At 37.1% G+C, this 15,472-nt stretch overlaps 1 protein-coding gene across 3 annotated transcripts; it reads right to left on the reverse strand.

The window, feature by feature from the left end:
• Positions 1–1,202: 1,202 nt before the first annotated feature.
• On the reverse strand, positions 1,203–10,942 carry LOC114663031 (parvalbumin beta-like). 3 transcript variants are annotated; one of them, XM_051934479.1, is made up of 5 exons: positions 10,856–10,942; positions 10,402–10,467; positions 6,725–6,857; positions 5,452–5,561; positions 1,203–1,474 (listed from the first exon to the last, which is right to left on the reverse strand). In XM_051934479.1, the coding sequence occupies exons 2-5, from the start codon at positions 10,460–10,462 to the stop codon at positions 1,449–1,451; spliced, it is 330 nt and encodes a 109-aa protein (XP_051790439.1). In that variant the 5' UTR covers positions 10,463–10,467; positions 10,856–10,942; the 3' UTR covers positions 1,203–1,448. The 3 variants fall into 3 exon arrangements, with proteins under 3 accessions (XP_051790439.1, XP_051790440.1, XP_028672645.1); XM_028816812.2 differs by having other exon boundaries at positions 1,204–1,474; positions 10,900–10,936; XM_051934480.1 differs by lacking the exon at positions 10,856–10,942 and having other exon boundaries at positions 10,383–10,467.
• Positions 10,943–15,472: the final 4,530 nt, after the last annotated feature.

Raw genomic sequence — 15,472 nt, forward strand, 5'->3', positions numbered from 1 at the left:
ACTCTGTTGTGAGTCACGTCCCACTCTGTGCGTTTGTGTGGTCTATCACTTCATGACTGAGCTGTTACTCCTCAACACCTCCACTTAGTAGTAATGGCACTTACAATTGGCTGGAGCAGATTTCACAGAGCAGAAATTTTATGTACCATACTAACTTGCGACAAAGGTGACATCTTATGACAGTGACATGTTAAAAATCACTGAACTCTTCAGTACAAACCATTCTGCTGGCAATGTTACAAATAATCCCCTAAATAGATTAAAGTCATTTGGAAGGGTGTCCACATACCTTTGGCCATATCTCCAATGTGAGCTCCATCAGGTAGTGTGACTCACTGAGGATGACAGGGTGAGTCTGTGATGAGATGAAACATCAAATGACAACCTATGCAGTACAGATGGTATGTTGCACCAAATCCCTGCTTGAGGACGGAAATACAGTTTATGTATTTAAAAAAAATAACAAAAAGTTACCACAGGTGGTGCAGTGGTAGTGCTGCTGCTTTGCAGTAAGGAGACTGTGGAATTGCAGACTGTGGAAGATTGTGGGTTCGCTTCCCGGTTCCTCCGTGTGTGGATAGCGCTTTGAGTACTGAGAGAAGTGCTATATAAATGTAATGAATTATTATTATTATTACAAAGGTTGCAGTTCATAGTTGTGGACTGACATTTTCTTTGCATAGTGGTTTTAATTTTCTATGGTATCTTATATATGAACGTATACGTGTGAAGGTGTGTGGAGTGAGAGGCTACAGCATTGAAGCTCAAAGAAAGCGACTCTGTCGCCAAAGTGAAACCACTGAGAAAAGAGAAACTCGCTTAGCCACTAAAACACAAACGAGGCGAGCACATCAGCAAAATGAAACCTCTGAGGAGAGAGAAACTCCCTTTACCACTGATAGACAATGAAGGCGAGCAGGTCGGCAAGACAAAACTGCAGAGAAAAGAGAAACTCATTTAGTCACTAACATACAACCGATGCGATTGATTGATTGAAATGCCAGAATCCATGGTTTCTAGGAGCCCTGGCTTTTTACACATTATATAATGTTCAGTTGAACAATAAGTCTTTACATACACCACATTAGCGTTAAGTGTTTCATTAAGCTATTTTAAAAACAAATAAATTTGTATTATATTTAGAGTCAAAGTTTAATTCCTGAAAGTTATGTTTGAATTGATAAAGTATAACAGACTGAAATATTGAAAATTGATAATCATGCTCAAAATATTGTTGACACTCAAGGTTTATTGTGGTTTTCTGATTTTGAAGAAACATTTTATCTGCAACACTTGAAAACTACAAAGCTACATGGGGTTAATCAGATCAGGCCAACATGGAGTTAACCAAGTCCTTTCTGGGGTCAGTGCTAGAGGCATTTATGTGGCACAGTTTTTCATGTGATCCTTGGAGGAGTCAATGGTGCTGAACTTTTGTCCAATATTATTCATGACTTCACAAGGGCAACGAACTCTGCAAAAGCAAAGAAATACAAAATTATGATAATAGAAGTCAATGAAACATTATTATTGAAGAATAATTTTGAATACTGATAGGGATAAAACTTGAAGCATGATGGCAAGGGAATATATTAACTTAGCATTCAATTACATCCATCCATCCATTCATTCAAAAAACAAAAGATCCTGCTTAATCAAATTTTAGGATCATGTCAGTATCAGGTGCAAAGGATGAACCGATCATGAGCAGAGTGACAGTCCATTGCAGTTCACACTCACAACCCCATACTTGCTCATGCTATGTCAAATTAAAGTTACCAATAGTGTGGATTGGTGAAATTTGTTGTGTTTTTCACAGTGAATATGCTATGTTAATTGGTGACATTGTTCACCAAATATATTCCTGAAAATCTTGACATGTGGTTGGCTTAGATGAACATTTTTTCCCTACGCCCCATGATGCTTTGAGCAGGGCTGTCTTAACCGCACTATAGGCCCCTGGGCAAAGCAGTGCACTGTGGCCCCCTACCTACACAATCACTTAGCATGTCACAACATACATAGATTAACATGGGACCCCCGGGCAAATGCCCAGCGTGCCCATGTGTTAAGATGGCCCTGGCTTTGAGAGGTCAGCATTATATTACTGAGCTGTAGCCCCCATGCGCAGAACTTTCATGTATGCATATCGTAAGTGTACTCCATCCCACATTCTGTCACTGTCTGATCTGCTTCACGCATGCATAATTTCAGCATTTTAATTTGCAGACCATAATGAGTGTAAGAGCCATTTGCAAGTTATTTAAGTTATATTAAATGTTTGTTTATATATTAGTGCATAGTCTATGGTAGGTTCAAGATAGATAGATAGATAGATACTTTATTAATCCCAATCCAGCAGCAGCATACCGATACAATAAATAATATTAAATTAAAGAATGATAATAATGCAGGTGAAAAAAAGACAACAACTTTGTATAATGTTAAATGTTAACGTTTACCCCCCCCGGGTGGAATTGAAGAGTCGCATAGTTTGGGGGAGGAACGATCTCCTCAATATGTCAGTGGAGCAGGACAGTGACAGCAGTCTGTCGCTGAAGCTGCTCTTCTGTCTGGAGATGATACTATTAAGTGGATGCAGTGGATTCTCCATAATTGATAGGAGCCTGCTCAGCGCCCTTCGCTCTGCCACAGATGTTAAACTGTCCAGCTCCATGCCAACAATAGAGCCTGCCTTCCTCACCAGTTTGTCCAGGCGTGAGGCGTTTTTCCTCTTAATGCTGCCTCCCCAGCACACCACCGTGTAGAAGAAGGCGCTCACCACAACCCTCTGATAGAACATCTGCAGCATCTTATTGCAGATGTTGAAGGACGCCAGCCTTCTAAGGAAGTATAGTCGGCTCTGTCCTTTCTTGCACAGTGCATCAGTATTGGCAGTCCAGTCTAATTTATCATCCAGCTGCACTCCCAGATATTTATAGGTCTGCACCATCTGCACACAGTCACCTTTGATGATCACGGGGTCCATGATGACCCTACAGGCTAAATTGAATTAGTATATTCTAACTATTTCTTGTCTCTCTGACTACCGATTAGTCTCAGTTAGTGATCTGCCATGCCGAGGGTAGGCAAGAAGGGTACACGATTATAAACCATCCTTACATGCCCAATAGTATGAACGTTAACATGCTCCATTAAACGCGTAGTACCGTATGTTTAGAGTGTACTGAAGGTGAAGTAAAGCATCTTTAAGTAAAGAAACAACTGAAGTTTGACAAGCAAAGCTAAGTTTAGAGAAGAGACATTTTTCACAGTTTTTTTTTTTTTGCCTTTAATTCTAAGTGTGTAACAACCTTTTTCTTTATTCTTGTGTGGACTGTTTGCTTTGAATTCTCACTAAATTTTTTTAAGCAAAATTTTGGACTGAGAGATTTCTTTTGGCACACGTTTGACCCGTTGCTTGATCCTGCCTTACTCCCCAGCAGCTACAAGGAGACTATTAAAGGACTGTCACCAAATATATAATATTGATGCTTGTGTTCTCAATCACTCGCCACTGTGCCTCATAGCTAATTTCATATGCTGACTGAATGCATGCGTAATTAGCTACGGACCACAGCTACAAGTCAAAGCAAGCCTTAAAAGATCCCTCCTCAGTGGCGTCATTTTGCTTCCCGGGATTTATCCCCTGATCTCAAGCTTCCAGTCCTTGAACATTGACACTTGACCTCCTTCCCATGACCTCAGGCATCTAGCCCCTGATTTTCGAGAACCTTGCGCGAAACTTCCCCTGCTTTTCAACTGTGTGAAAAACCAATAGAGGGCCCTCCCCACACTTGTTGTAGTCGGAGATAGGAGTGCATTAAGCTGCTTTGAATATGAAAGGAGAACCAGACACTGCAGCAAATTGCCTTTTTATTTTGGCAACAACATGTTATATGTAAGTGCACCATACCATGCAAAAATGTGTGCAGCACTTTGTCGGTCAGTTAACACTTTGAACACGAGGTACGAGTCAAGTAGTATCTCAACGAGCCTGTCTAGACGCAATGTACAACAGAACTGGCATGTCAGTATGCAACAATAATAGAAGCAGCCAGCTTATGTCACAGTTACTTATTACAGTGCTGCCATCTAGTGGATAGTCATAGAATTTGTTTTTTTAGACGCAACACCTTGCAGAAAATACTGTTATATAAATGGACAGTTCATAGTTATGTCATTGTGAAAAGGGTATAAATTTACAATGTTTTGAAACAACTACATTTGTTGCAACAAGAATATATTGACAATAATAGCAGTGATGAAAAATAGTGACAATCAGTTGGGTAATGTGAAACCTGTCGGCTCTAGTAATGATACGGATCATTACGCCCTGACGGCGTTTTTTTATCATAAGGCATCTGACTTGTCACGACACTAAGGACAGCAGTGCATGGACATTGCCACCCACTGAGTGCAAATAGTTACCAACTACGAAAAGTGTCATGTGCAACAAGCTTGGACAGCACAAAGAAACGAGTTGTATTTATGGTACATGTGCATCTCAGTCTGCACTCTGAGTGGTGACATCCTGCAAGGACTCTCATACAAATGAAGACTTTTAGTCGTGCTGCTGGTCAAGATAAAGTAATTAACAGTTTCTTCACATTTTTGACAGAGTTGCTGCTGATAATAGAAATGTTGATTTTTAATACATTTCTTTTAATGTTTTATGAATTTTGATAAGAGTTCATTATTTACGATATATGCATAGACCTATACTTCGTTATCTTTGTGGTACTATAAATGGACCAGCAGTCTATGTCTTAAAGGCTTCCAGCACTGCAAGAATGACAGAGTGAAGCCTGGCTGAAATATTTCAGACTTGTCAACCAGTTCTCTGAGAAGTGACAAGTTCTTCAGTGCAAATACACAGCATTAGTCCTCTTAAAAAGGAACTAATATATAGTCTGTACGTCATATTCATCACATTTGAACTTTAGTTTGTCACGTCAACATTCTAGTAACAACTCAGTGATTTGTATTATTACACACGTGAGTCATCATTTACCTGTTTTTCCCTACTTGATTGAGGCTCTCGTCACTTCCCAGTTTATCCGAAATCTTGCTTTCACAAGTGTCAGATTTGTCATAAATATGCGCACGTTCTCTCTTCAAGTTTCCTTTTATAAATCTCAATGTTTGTGTGGAAAGTTGCATACGCACATTTTGAGCATACACAAACTTTAAAAATGAGGCCTCTGGTCCTTAAATTTTTTTGCCATCTTGTTATAGGACAATACAAGAGGCAGCTTTGTCACGTGAACTAATAAACATGTCTCTTCCATGGCCTCTATTATGCCTGTACAGAGTACCCCAATGTGTCACTTAATTATTGGGGCTATTAAGACCAGTCATCAGGAAAGTCTCTTTCTCTCTCTCTCAAGTTCTCACATTATATGGCAGTTATTTTTCTTTCCTCCTCTAACCCTTCAGTTACTTCCTTACCATCGGGTCCCATTTTTCCATCAGCGTCAGCATCTCCCGCAGTCAAGAGAGTCTTGGTCTCTTTGTCGGTCAGAACTCTGGCCCCAGCTTGAAAGTTCTGCAGGAAAAATCTGAAAACAACGACGGTAGATATATATTATTGGAGTAACACTGATTCTGGATGCCATTTCAGAGGTAATGGTGAACGAGCAAAATTTAGCAAATTATGAGGGATGTTCAAAAGTTTACATACTTTTTAAAAAAAAAACTTTTTATTAAGAATTTCAAAAACAAATCACATCACTTTTCTACACAGTCACCTTCCTTCGCGATGTAATTTTCCCAGCGTTGTACCAACTTTTTAATGCCAACAGCAAACAATGCTTTTGGTTAAGCGCATCGTCACTGATGCAGGGTTCTTTCTTCATTCCTTGTGGTCGTGACTGTAAACTGGATGTCCGGAGTGCTCTGCATCCATCACACCAGTTAGGGCCATTTTCGAACATTTCAGTCTACTCATAGGCGACTCTACGAGAGAGAACTTTATTCCCATACTGAGCACACATGTGGAGATGAATTTGTGCTTCTGGCACACCTTCTGCCCGCAAAAAGCTTAGGACAGAATGCTGTTCCTCTTTGGTGCAATTTATGAGTTTCTCAGCCATCTTCACCACAGGGTGACAACTCATACTAAACTGCAAGGGCGGCCGGCTTGCCAGACAGAACTAGTCACATGACACTCTCAGACACAACCAATCACTACTCCTCCCGCCTTCACCGTTTCCAACGAATATAAACATTTTGAACGTCCTTCGTAATAACAGCTTAAGCCAAAATGAAACGTAACATACATAGCAATCTCAAACCTACTTAAATCCAAACTTTGTCATAGACCATTTGGTGTCCGCATGTTCTCCATACGTCTGTGTAGGTTTTTTTTTAATTTTATGTTTTCCCATGAATATATTAAGGACATGCATGTTAGGGTTAATTAATGATTTGAAGAATGGTCAAGTATGAGTGAGTTTGGGGGGCAATGAAGTGTGCTTTGAAATGACTTGCATTCCATACGGTAGTTCCCCAGGGCACTGAATTGAATCCGTGGATCAGAAAATGGATAGATTTAAAATAATTTGCATTTTGTTTAAGTGCTACATGTTTTCAACTATCTACACAAAATTCCATGAGAATTCTTTTCTTGTATTTACTTTTCCCACTACAAGGGTTATTTGGCATGAATTCTGGCCTCAGATTTTGAAATATAAAGTCCACCAATCCTGGCAGTGTTTCTTACTTGAGTTCAAACTCCTCGATGTAGCCACTCTTGTCCTGATCCAGGACAGCAAAGATTTTCTTCAGTTCTTCAGCAGGTTTGGTAGTCAGACCCACCTGGACAAAGAAAGCCTTGTGGTCAAATGTGTCAGGAGCTGGAGAATTAATAAGAAAGACAGACCATAAACCACAACCATATTACTTGGTACTTCATTACTTTAATTTCTTGTATTGGCACACACTGTAAACAATTAAAATTAATCAAATTAAATTGAAATTCCCTGGGGCACAAGGGCAGCATAGTGGGATGGGCAGGTTATTGGAGTGACCCACACTAAGCAACATCAAGATACAACGGAATCCAAATGTTTTCAGACCCCTTCACATTTTCATGTTTTGTAATGCTGCAGCATTGTGCTAAAATCTTTTAAATTCATTTTTCCCCTCATCCAGCAACACTTAATATACAAGAATGACAAAGCGAAAACAGGATTTTAGACATTTTTGGAAATGTATTAAAAAAAATCTTAAAATATCCCATTGACACAAGTATTTAGACCAGGAGTCCCCAACTCTGGTCCTGGAGGGCCTCAGTTTTTATTCTAACCTTTTTCTTAATCAGTAACTTGTTTTTGCTGCTAATTAACTTCTTTAGAATTAATTTGATTAAGATTTGTTCCCCTGAATTTCTTCATCGTTCCTCTGAACTGCTTCATTTCTTTCCTTAAATGGCACCCAAACAGAAATGAAATGTGAAGTGAGGGAGCCAAGAGAAGACCAACTAAGTCATGACCTCAAACTCCAACCAATTTCACTCCAACCAGTTGTTTCATTAGGCGTCGAGTCTCGTTCTTTAATTCCATGGCTTGCTGCTGCTCTCATTGTGCAATAGCAGACATTTCTGAAATTGTTGATTTTCTCTTTTCTAAGAGCACCGTTCAAATGGTTTGGGGACCTGAGCAGATCAACATTTCTGAGATTTTCATCTTTCTTTATTTTCAGATATTGTATAATGGACACAGTTTGCTGACCATGTTTTGGTTCATTTTGTATCTCAATATTGTTTGGCTGCTAATTAAGGAAAAAGAAACAATTAAGGGGTCTGAGTCTTCAAGAGCATGTCAAATAAAATTAATTCAAAAGGAGTTAATTAGTAGCAAAAATAGGCCACTAATTAAGAAAAGGGTTAGAATGAAAACCTGCATCCACTGGGGCCTTCCAACACCGGAGTTGAGGACCCCTGATTTAGACCCTTTGCTATGATACTTGAAATATGGTACAGGTGCATCCAACTCTGTTGATCATTGTTAAGATGTTTCTACCCCTTCTGGGTAATTCAATTGATTTGATATGATTAGCAAAGGCACACATGCATCCATGTGTCCCACAGTTGAGCAATATCCAAGCCATGAGGTGGAAGGGATTGCCTGCATAGCTTATAGAGACAGGATTGTGTCAAGGCACAGATTTGGAGAAGACTACAAAAAATATTCTACAGTATTGAAGTTTCCCGAAGAGCATAGTGGCCTACACAATTCTTAAATGGAAAATGGATTTAAATGGAAAATGGATGGAGTTTGGAACAACCACAACTCTTTCTAGAGCTGGCCACCCAGCCAAAATGAGCAATCATGGCAGAAGGGCCTTGGAAAGAGGTGATCAAGAACCCAATGGCCACTCTGGATGGGAACCAGTGTGGAGCTGGAAGAAACTTCCAGAAGGACAATCCTCTCTGCTATATCACACTGATGTGGGCCTTTGAACAGAGTGGTCAAACAGAAGCCTTCCCACAGGACAATTACTGAAAACACAAACTAAAGACAACACAAGAGTGGCTTAAGGACAACTCAGGGAATGCTCTTGAGTGGCTCAGTCTGAGACCTGAAAATAGCTATCCACCAATTGGTCTCCATCAGTCCTGACAAGAGTTTGAGATGATTTGCAAATAAGAAGGCAGCCAATGCTCAAATTCGGGTATTTGAAGCTTGTGGCATCAAACCCATTAAGACTTCAGGCTGTAGTCACTGTCAAAGGAGTTTCAAAGAAGTACGAAGTAAAGGATGTGAAAACTGGTGTCAATGTGATCATTCAGTTTGTAAATTTTAATAAATCTGCAAAACAATTTATATTTCCCAATTTTCAATTTGTCTTTCTGGAGTACTGAATGTTGCTTGATAAGAGAGAAAAGGCACAAGGTTGCAACACAACAAAATGTGAAAAATGTAAATCAGTCTGAATACTTTCTGAAGGCACTGAATGCAGCTACATTGACCATTAGCATGAAGATGCCCCATTGCATATACATGTGCTCTGAGATAGATAGATAGATAGATAGATAGATAGATAGATAGATAGATAGATAGATAGATAGATAGATAGATAGATAGATAGATAGATAGATAGATAGATAGATAGATAGATAGATAGATAGATAGATAGATAGATATGAAAGGCACTATATGATAGATAGATAGATTTAGTATAGTAGGCAGGATAACAATAGATAGATAGATAGATAGATAGATAGATAGATAGATAGATAGATAGATAGATAGATAGATAGATAGATAGATAGATAGATAGATATGAAAGGCACTATAGGATAGATAGATAGATAGATAGATAGATAGATAGATAGATAGATAGATAGATAGATAGATAGATAGATAGATAGATAGATAGATAGATAGATAGATAGATAGATTTATTTTATACATTTCTATCAGATAGATATGAAAGGCACTATAGGATAGATAGATAGATAGATAGATAGATAGATAGATAGATAGATAGATAGATAGATAGATAGATAGATAGATAGATAGATAGATATGAAAGGCACTATATGATAGATAGATAGATTTAGTATAGTAGGCAGGATAACAATAGATAGATAGATAGATAGATAGATAGATAGATAGATAGATAGATAGATAGATAGATAGATAGATAGATAGATAGATAGATAGATTTATTTTATACATTTCTATCAGATAGATATGAAAGGCACTATAGGATAGATAGATAGATAGATAGATAGATAGATAGATAGATAGATAGATAGATAGATAGATATGAAAGGCACTATATGATAGATAGATAGATTTAGTATAGTAGGCAGGATAACAATAGATAGATAGATAGATAGATAGATAGATAGATAGATAGATAGATAGATAGATAGATAGATAGATAGATAGATAGATAGATAGATAGATAGATAGATAGATAGATAGATATGAAAGGCACTATATGATAGAAAGATAGATTTAGTATAGTAGGCAGGATAACAATAGATAGATAGATAGATAGATAGATAGATAGATAGATAGATAGATAGATAGATAGATAGATAGATAGATAGATAGATAGATAGATAGATAGATAGATTTATTTTATACATTTCTATCAGATAGATATGAAAGGCACTATAGGATAGATAGATAGATAGATAGATAGATAGATAGATAGATAGATAGATAGATAGATAGATAGATAGATAGATAGATAGATAGATAGATAGATAGATAGATAGATAGATAGATAGATAGATAGATAGATTTCTTTATTTTATACATTTCTATCAGTATCATCAGGTCTTACATTTTCATTAAACCTTGTATAATGGTCTAGCAGCCACAAAGTGACCTTTTCTAAATTTTTAAATAAACTTTGACCACCTCTTAAATCCATCCATACCCTGGCATGTTTCTAAGGCTGTTTCAATATCTTCTTTCTCAAGAATATCTGCAAAAGCCATTTTAGCTGCAACATAAGGAAAAAAAAAAATACACCAAAACATGACCATCCTCACAAAATTCCAATTCCAAATGAGCAATAATTGAGATATGCTTCTTATAACTTCTCTAATAAAAATCCATTACAGTACATTTAAATAGTAATTATAATAGCAGGTCAGCTGAACATACATTTGTATTAATATTTATGAAATATAATATATATAAACCAACCTTAATGCTTTGTTGTGCTAAAAATAAAATAAATAAAAGCTTGCATTAAATTTGATATACAAATTAGTTTTGATACTCAAATGTATAGTATTTATCAAATAATGTATTGTTACATTATATAACTGAATTGTTAATTATTTAGTTGTATAATTAAATGGTTCTACATTCTGGAGCCTCTGAACTGTAGGTGTGAAGGCTTTTTCTCAGTCAGGCCAGCTTCACTTACATTTGATGACACTGAGTTCTCCCAAATGACAAACTGGCAAAATGAGGGCAGCCGATCAGAATGTCTCTCCTTGGCTTCTGCTACTCATAACTTTAGTGATGGAGTCCGGCGGCCACCCAGACACTCTCACTTGCTTATGCAAGAAAAAGAAAAGATATTTTCCTTTCGCCATCTCCCATACCATTCAATTGTCTCCTCTTAAAATAAATAAACATTAAGAAAAAAAGAAATAGCAATAAAATACCCACAAACCTTTGCATATGTAAATTACAATGAGCAAATGCGAACATTCCATTAGTTCAGTACTTCTTCACTGGAATACTAAATGAAAACTGAAAACAGAAACCAGTTTACCAATCATTCTCCCTTTCATTTTCTGAATTAGCCATGTCAAGTAAATTATAAATAATGAAATTAATGGAAAAAAGTCAGCAATACAGGACAATATTGGCACTGCAGTCTAATTATTATTATCTCACAAAACCCAAGTTTGTGTTTCACAGGGAAAATCTGTTCAAGAGTTTCTTGGGCAGAAATGATTTCAACGAAAAGGAATGAGGCCACTTGGATGTCACCTTCATTTTTATTGTGACCCCACAAGAAATTCTCAGTTTATTTTGACAACTGATACTTGGTAACTTGTTACACTGAATTGAAGTTCATGTCCCCATTTTCTCACACACACATACAGAAAGTCATGGGCGCATACTTGCACACACACATAATGAGAAAACTGAAGTGAAAGTCAAAAGGGGGTCAATTCTCACGACAAAGTGTAAAGTCTTTTGCTAAAAAATGTACATCAAGGAGGTAATGAACCCCAGGTGTGTGCTGCTATTTGTAGATAAAGCAAGGGTCTGAGAAAGGCAAAAAGGGCCCCCGATTCTTTGATAAGATTTATACTTAATTTGAAGAGTTTATTATGACTTTAATCAGTTTTTAAATGATCTAATGCATGATGGGTAAAAAAATAACCCTGAAAACCACCTTTGTAGCCAAAGTTTGCAATGCTTGTATGAAAATCTAAATTTTAAATTATTTATTTTTATTGAAAATAAGATTACACAGACAAATATCAGGTTTTCCTTACTGTTAATTTCAGAAATTTGGCTATTTTTTTTAACCTGAAGGCAACATAATGGTTAAATGTTCTTCTCTGCTTCACTTTGAGCAGGTTAACATGATGGGATTGTAGTTTAGGAAGGAATATATTCAAAGAAAGAAAGAAAGAAAGAAAGAAAGAAAGAAAGAAAGAAAGAAAGAAAGAAAGAAAGAAAGAAAGAAAGAAAGAAAGAAAAAGAAAGAAAGTACTGTGACATGTCACAATAAATAACTAATATCACCATGATATGTGAGCATAAATAATGAAATGTGTCATGAAATAGGATGTTTCTTGCCTATTTGTTTCTATATTTATTTAATTACTAGACACTTTCACACACACACATGCGATTCAGAGACAACCTCAGGGCTCACTTGACAGTGCTTACCCCACCGATCCAGGAGGTGGTGCTGTCATCTAATGCCTCTCATCTACCTACCTCTGCTGGCCTCTGTTGATGTCACTTCTGGTATCCAGTCTACCAAACCCTCCTCTTCCTATGAATGTCCTACTTCCAGACTTCATCATGGGAGAATATGGAGAGGACCCATATCTGAAGAAGACTTAATTTGTTTTTTGTTTCAATTTAATTTTCTATGACAATAAATGGGGATCATTTCAGTGCCCCAGACTTTTATGATCTCTGTATATTCTTTCACAAAACATAACTCGTCAAAGAAAGAAAATGGAATGAATTTAAAAATATTCGATATCTCTTGCACTTGGTATCCTTATATGTCTGAACCTTTCAGAATTGGTGCTCCCACTCTCAAGTGCAGTCTCATAAACTCTGCTTCCTATAACTTGTCATTTTGAGGTACCTTGTTCGCCTTCTGTTTACTTTTTTTACTTTCCTTCTTTGAAGAAGACTTTCTCAGGATATCGTGTACACCCTTAGTAACGTGTCTTCACTGGCCCTTTATCTGCTTTTAAAATTCTGCTCTAAAATTTTGTCTTTGAAGGTGACTCTCAGTGTCCCTCCTACACCTTCACACCTCTTTATGTGTCTCACACTCGCACTTCCTCTTTTGATCGTGTCACCCAAACCAAACTGACCAATCAAATTACTCATTGGGACCGATTACACAAATACAGACATTACTATTTTATCGTATAGTAGATTTCTTCATTTATTTATTTCAGTGGCATACCATGCAACATGAGATACGTGTTCTAATTAAAACTATTATTTTCACCACTGAAATGTGAAAGGGTTGGCTCTAGCGAGTCCAGTTTTTGGACTGGTGAATTGTTTGTACAGCGTATGTAGATTTTATGCCATTAATGATCACATATACAGAAGACACTTTAGAAGCAGACTCCTAATGACGAATTTGGAACTTCTTGAGTTAAGTAGACATTTCTTTCAATCATTCTGGCAACTTTCTTGCTCTTACACCTATATATTACATTATGTTGATTACCCGTATTCTTTGGAATTGACTTTAAAATACTACTAATGGTGTATTAAACCTTAAATAATCTTGCTCCTTCTTATATTGTGGAGTGCTTGCTCCCCTTTATTCTAAGTTGTAACTCCTTTAGATCCCAATGTCCTGGCTAAAAAGTCGCCACTTTTCCTGTATCCCTTCAGTTCTATTTTAGACTCTGAATCGTGCACTTCAGTGCTATCATTTTTTCAATTTTGCAGCCAGGAAACAATATACAGGTGGCTGCCCCAAACCTTGCTATGGCTCTTGGTTCGAGTTTGTGACAATGGATAATTGCATTCCCTGAAAAAAGTTCCAAGTTTGTTCATTTTCACACTTAATTCTGAACGGATTTTTTTGTTTTTTGAGAGAAAGTGTATTTTTTTGTCCAGTTGAATCTTATTCACTTAATTCCTCTCAAATAACATCAGGCCGAGTTTTGGAAGTCGCTAAAATCCTACTTCTCTACCACCTCAAAAAAACTCCTAATGTTTGTGTGATTTTTACCCTTAAGATGTTTCCAACTGTGTCCCCGTGTTCTAGATGAACTCATTTTAAAATCACTGTCTCATTCCACGGGACTAATTCCTTTCATAAGTTTAAACACTTCAATCATGTCCCTTCTTAAACTTGTTCTGTGTTAATTGATTAACTAATTCCATTCACGTCAGGTTTCATGGATCCTGAAATGGCACTGGCAGCATTCAGCACAAGGTTGCCACAAACCACAAATGGAACACTGGGACCCCCTCGATTCAACGCTTCCACCAGATGTACTAGTTAAGTTTATTTTAAAAGAGCACTTTTCTCACTACTCAAAGCTTTTTAGAGAGGGGGGAGCTAATTCAACCACCACAAATGTCTACCGTCCACCTGGATGATGCAACGGAAGCCGTTTTTGCGCCAGAATGCTCACCACACGTTAGCTGTTAGGAGGTGAACATTAGAACATTAGAACATTCTAGACGAGAACAGGCCATTCAGCCCAACAAAGCTCGCCAGTCCCATCCACTTATTTTTTCCAAAAAAACACCAATATATATACATTTGCTGACTGATTGCTTGATTTATTGATTGATTTGGCTATATTATTTGTCCTGAGAGCCTGTATCCTTGTTTTTTTATGTTTATGCTGCTGGTGGTATCTGAATTACCTCAAAGGATTAATAAAGTTCTAATCTAATCTAACACAAGTGAAAAAGCATTTTTCCATGTCAGATTGACTTCTTGTTGTTAGAGCAGTGCCCTCGTGTGGTCAAGGAAGTAATTTGCATGCAGAAAACGACATCCGGCTTGCTTCTTAATGATCTGTAGTCTATTACACGTTTAATCTGTACAAATTGTATTAGTTTATTTCATTATCCTTATCAGTTTTATTCTCAGATAACTTTATATATTCAGTTTGTAAGGCTTCTCTGTGCATGTCAATCCTAAATTTTTTTTCTTTGTTTAGTTTTGATTCCTTTCAATACTTTTTTTTTTTTTACTTTCTCATATACGAAGTATAGGGAAAGTACAGTCATCCCTCATGTAACCCCCGCAATAGGTGAAAACCGCGAAGTAGCGACCTTATATTTATTTTATTATTTATATATATTTTAAGGCTTTATAAACCTTTCCCACACTCTTATAAACACTTCCTATGCTCTTAAACATTTCTACATTCTTAAACCTACGTAATTTTAACAACATATAAAATTCTATATGGGTACTCACCAGTACCCATCCATCAGCCAATTGTGTGTATATATATATATATATATATATATATATATGGTTGAAATAGTTTACTGTCAAATAAATGCAAAGAGTATGCGACACGTGTTTCGCCCTCATTCTGGGCTCATCAGGCATACACACTCCACTGCACTCCCTCTCGGGAATCGAACCTCGGACGTCAGCGCCAGAGGCGATGCCCCTAACGTTGCGCCACGGCATGTGGCTCGTTATATTTAAAAAACCTGTGATACAGTGAAGCCACAATAGGTGAACCGTGATATGAAGAGGGACGACTGTATTGTAATCATCCAAGGATTTGAAA

Source organism: Erpetoichthys calabaricus, chromosome 12 (assembly GCF_900747795.2).
Source record: "Erpetoichthys calabaricus chromosome 12, fErpCal1.3, whole genome shotgun sequence".
Classification (NCBI taxonomy): Eukaryota; Metazoa; Chordata; class Cladistia; order Polypteriformes; family Polypteridae; genus Erpetoichthys; species Erpetoichthys calabaricus.

Bases quoted from the DNA above. Each gene is read 5' to 3' on its own strand.
- LOC114663031 (XM_051934479.1), bottom strand. From the start codon at position 10,462: ATGGCTTTTGCAGATATTCTTGAGAAAGAAGATATTGAAACAGCCTTA. The intron at 5,562-6,724 runs GTAAGAAACACT...CGTTGTTTTCAG, and splicing joins ATCGAGGAGTTTGAACTCAA to ATTTTTCCTGCAGAACTTTC. The intron at 1,475-5,451 runs GTAAGGAAGTAA...TTGCTTTTGCAG, and splicing joins TGGAAAAATGGGACCCGATG to AGTTCGTTGCCCTTGTGAAG.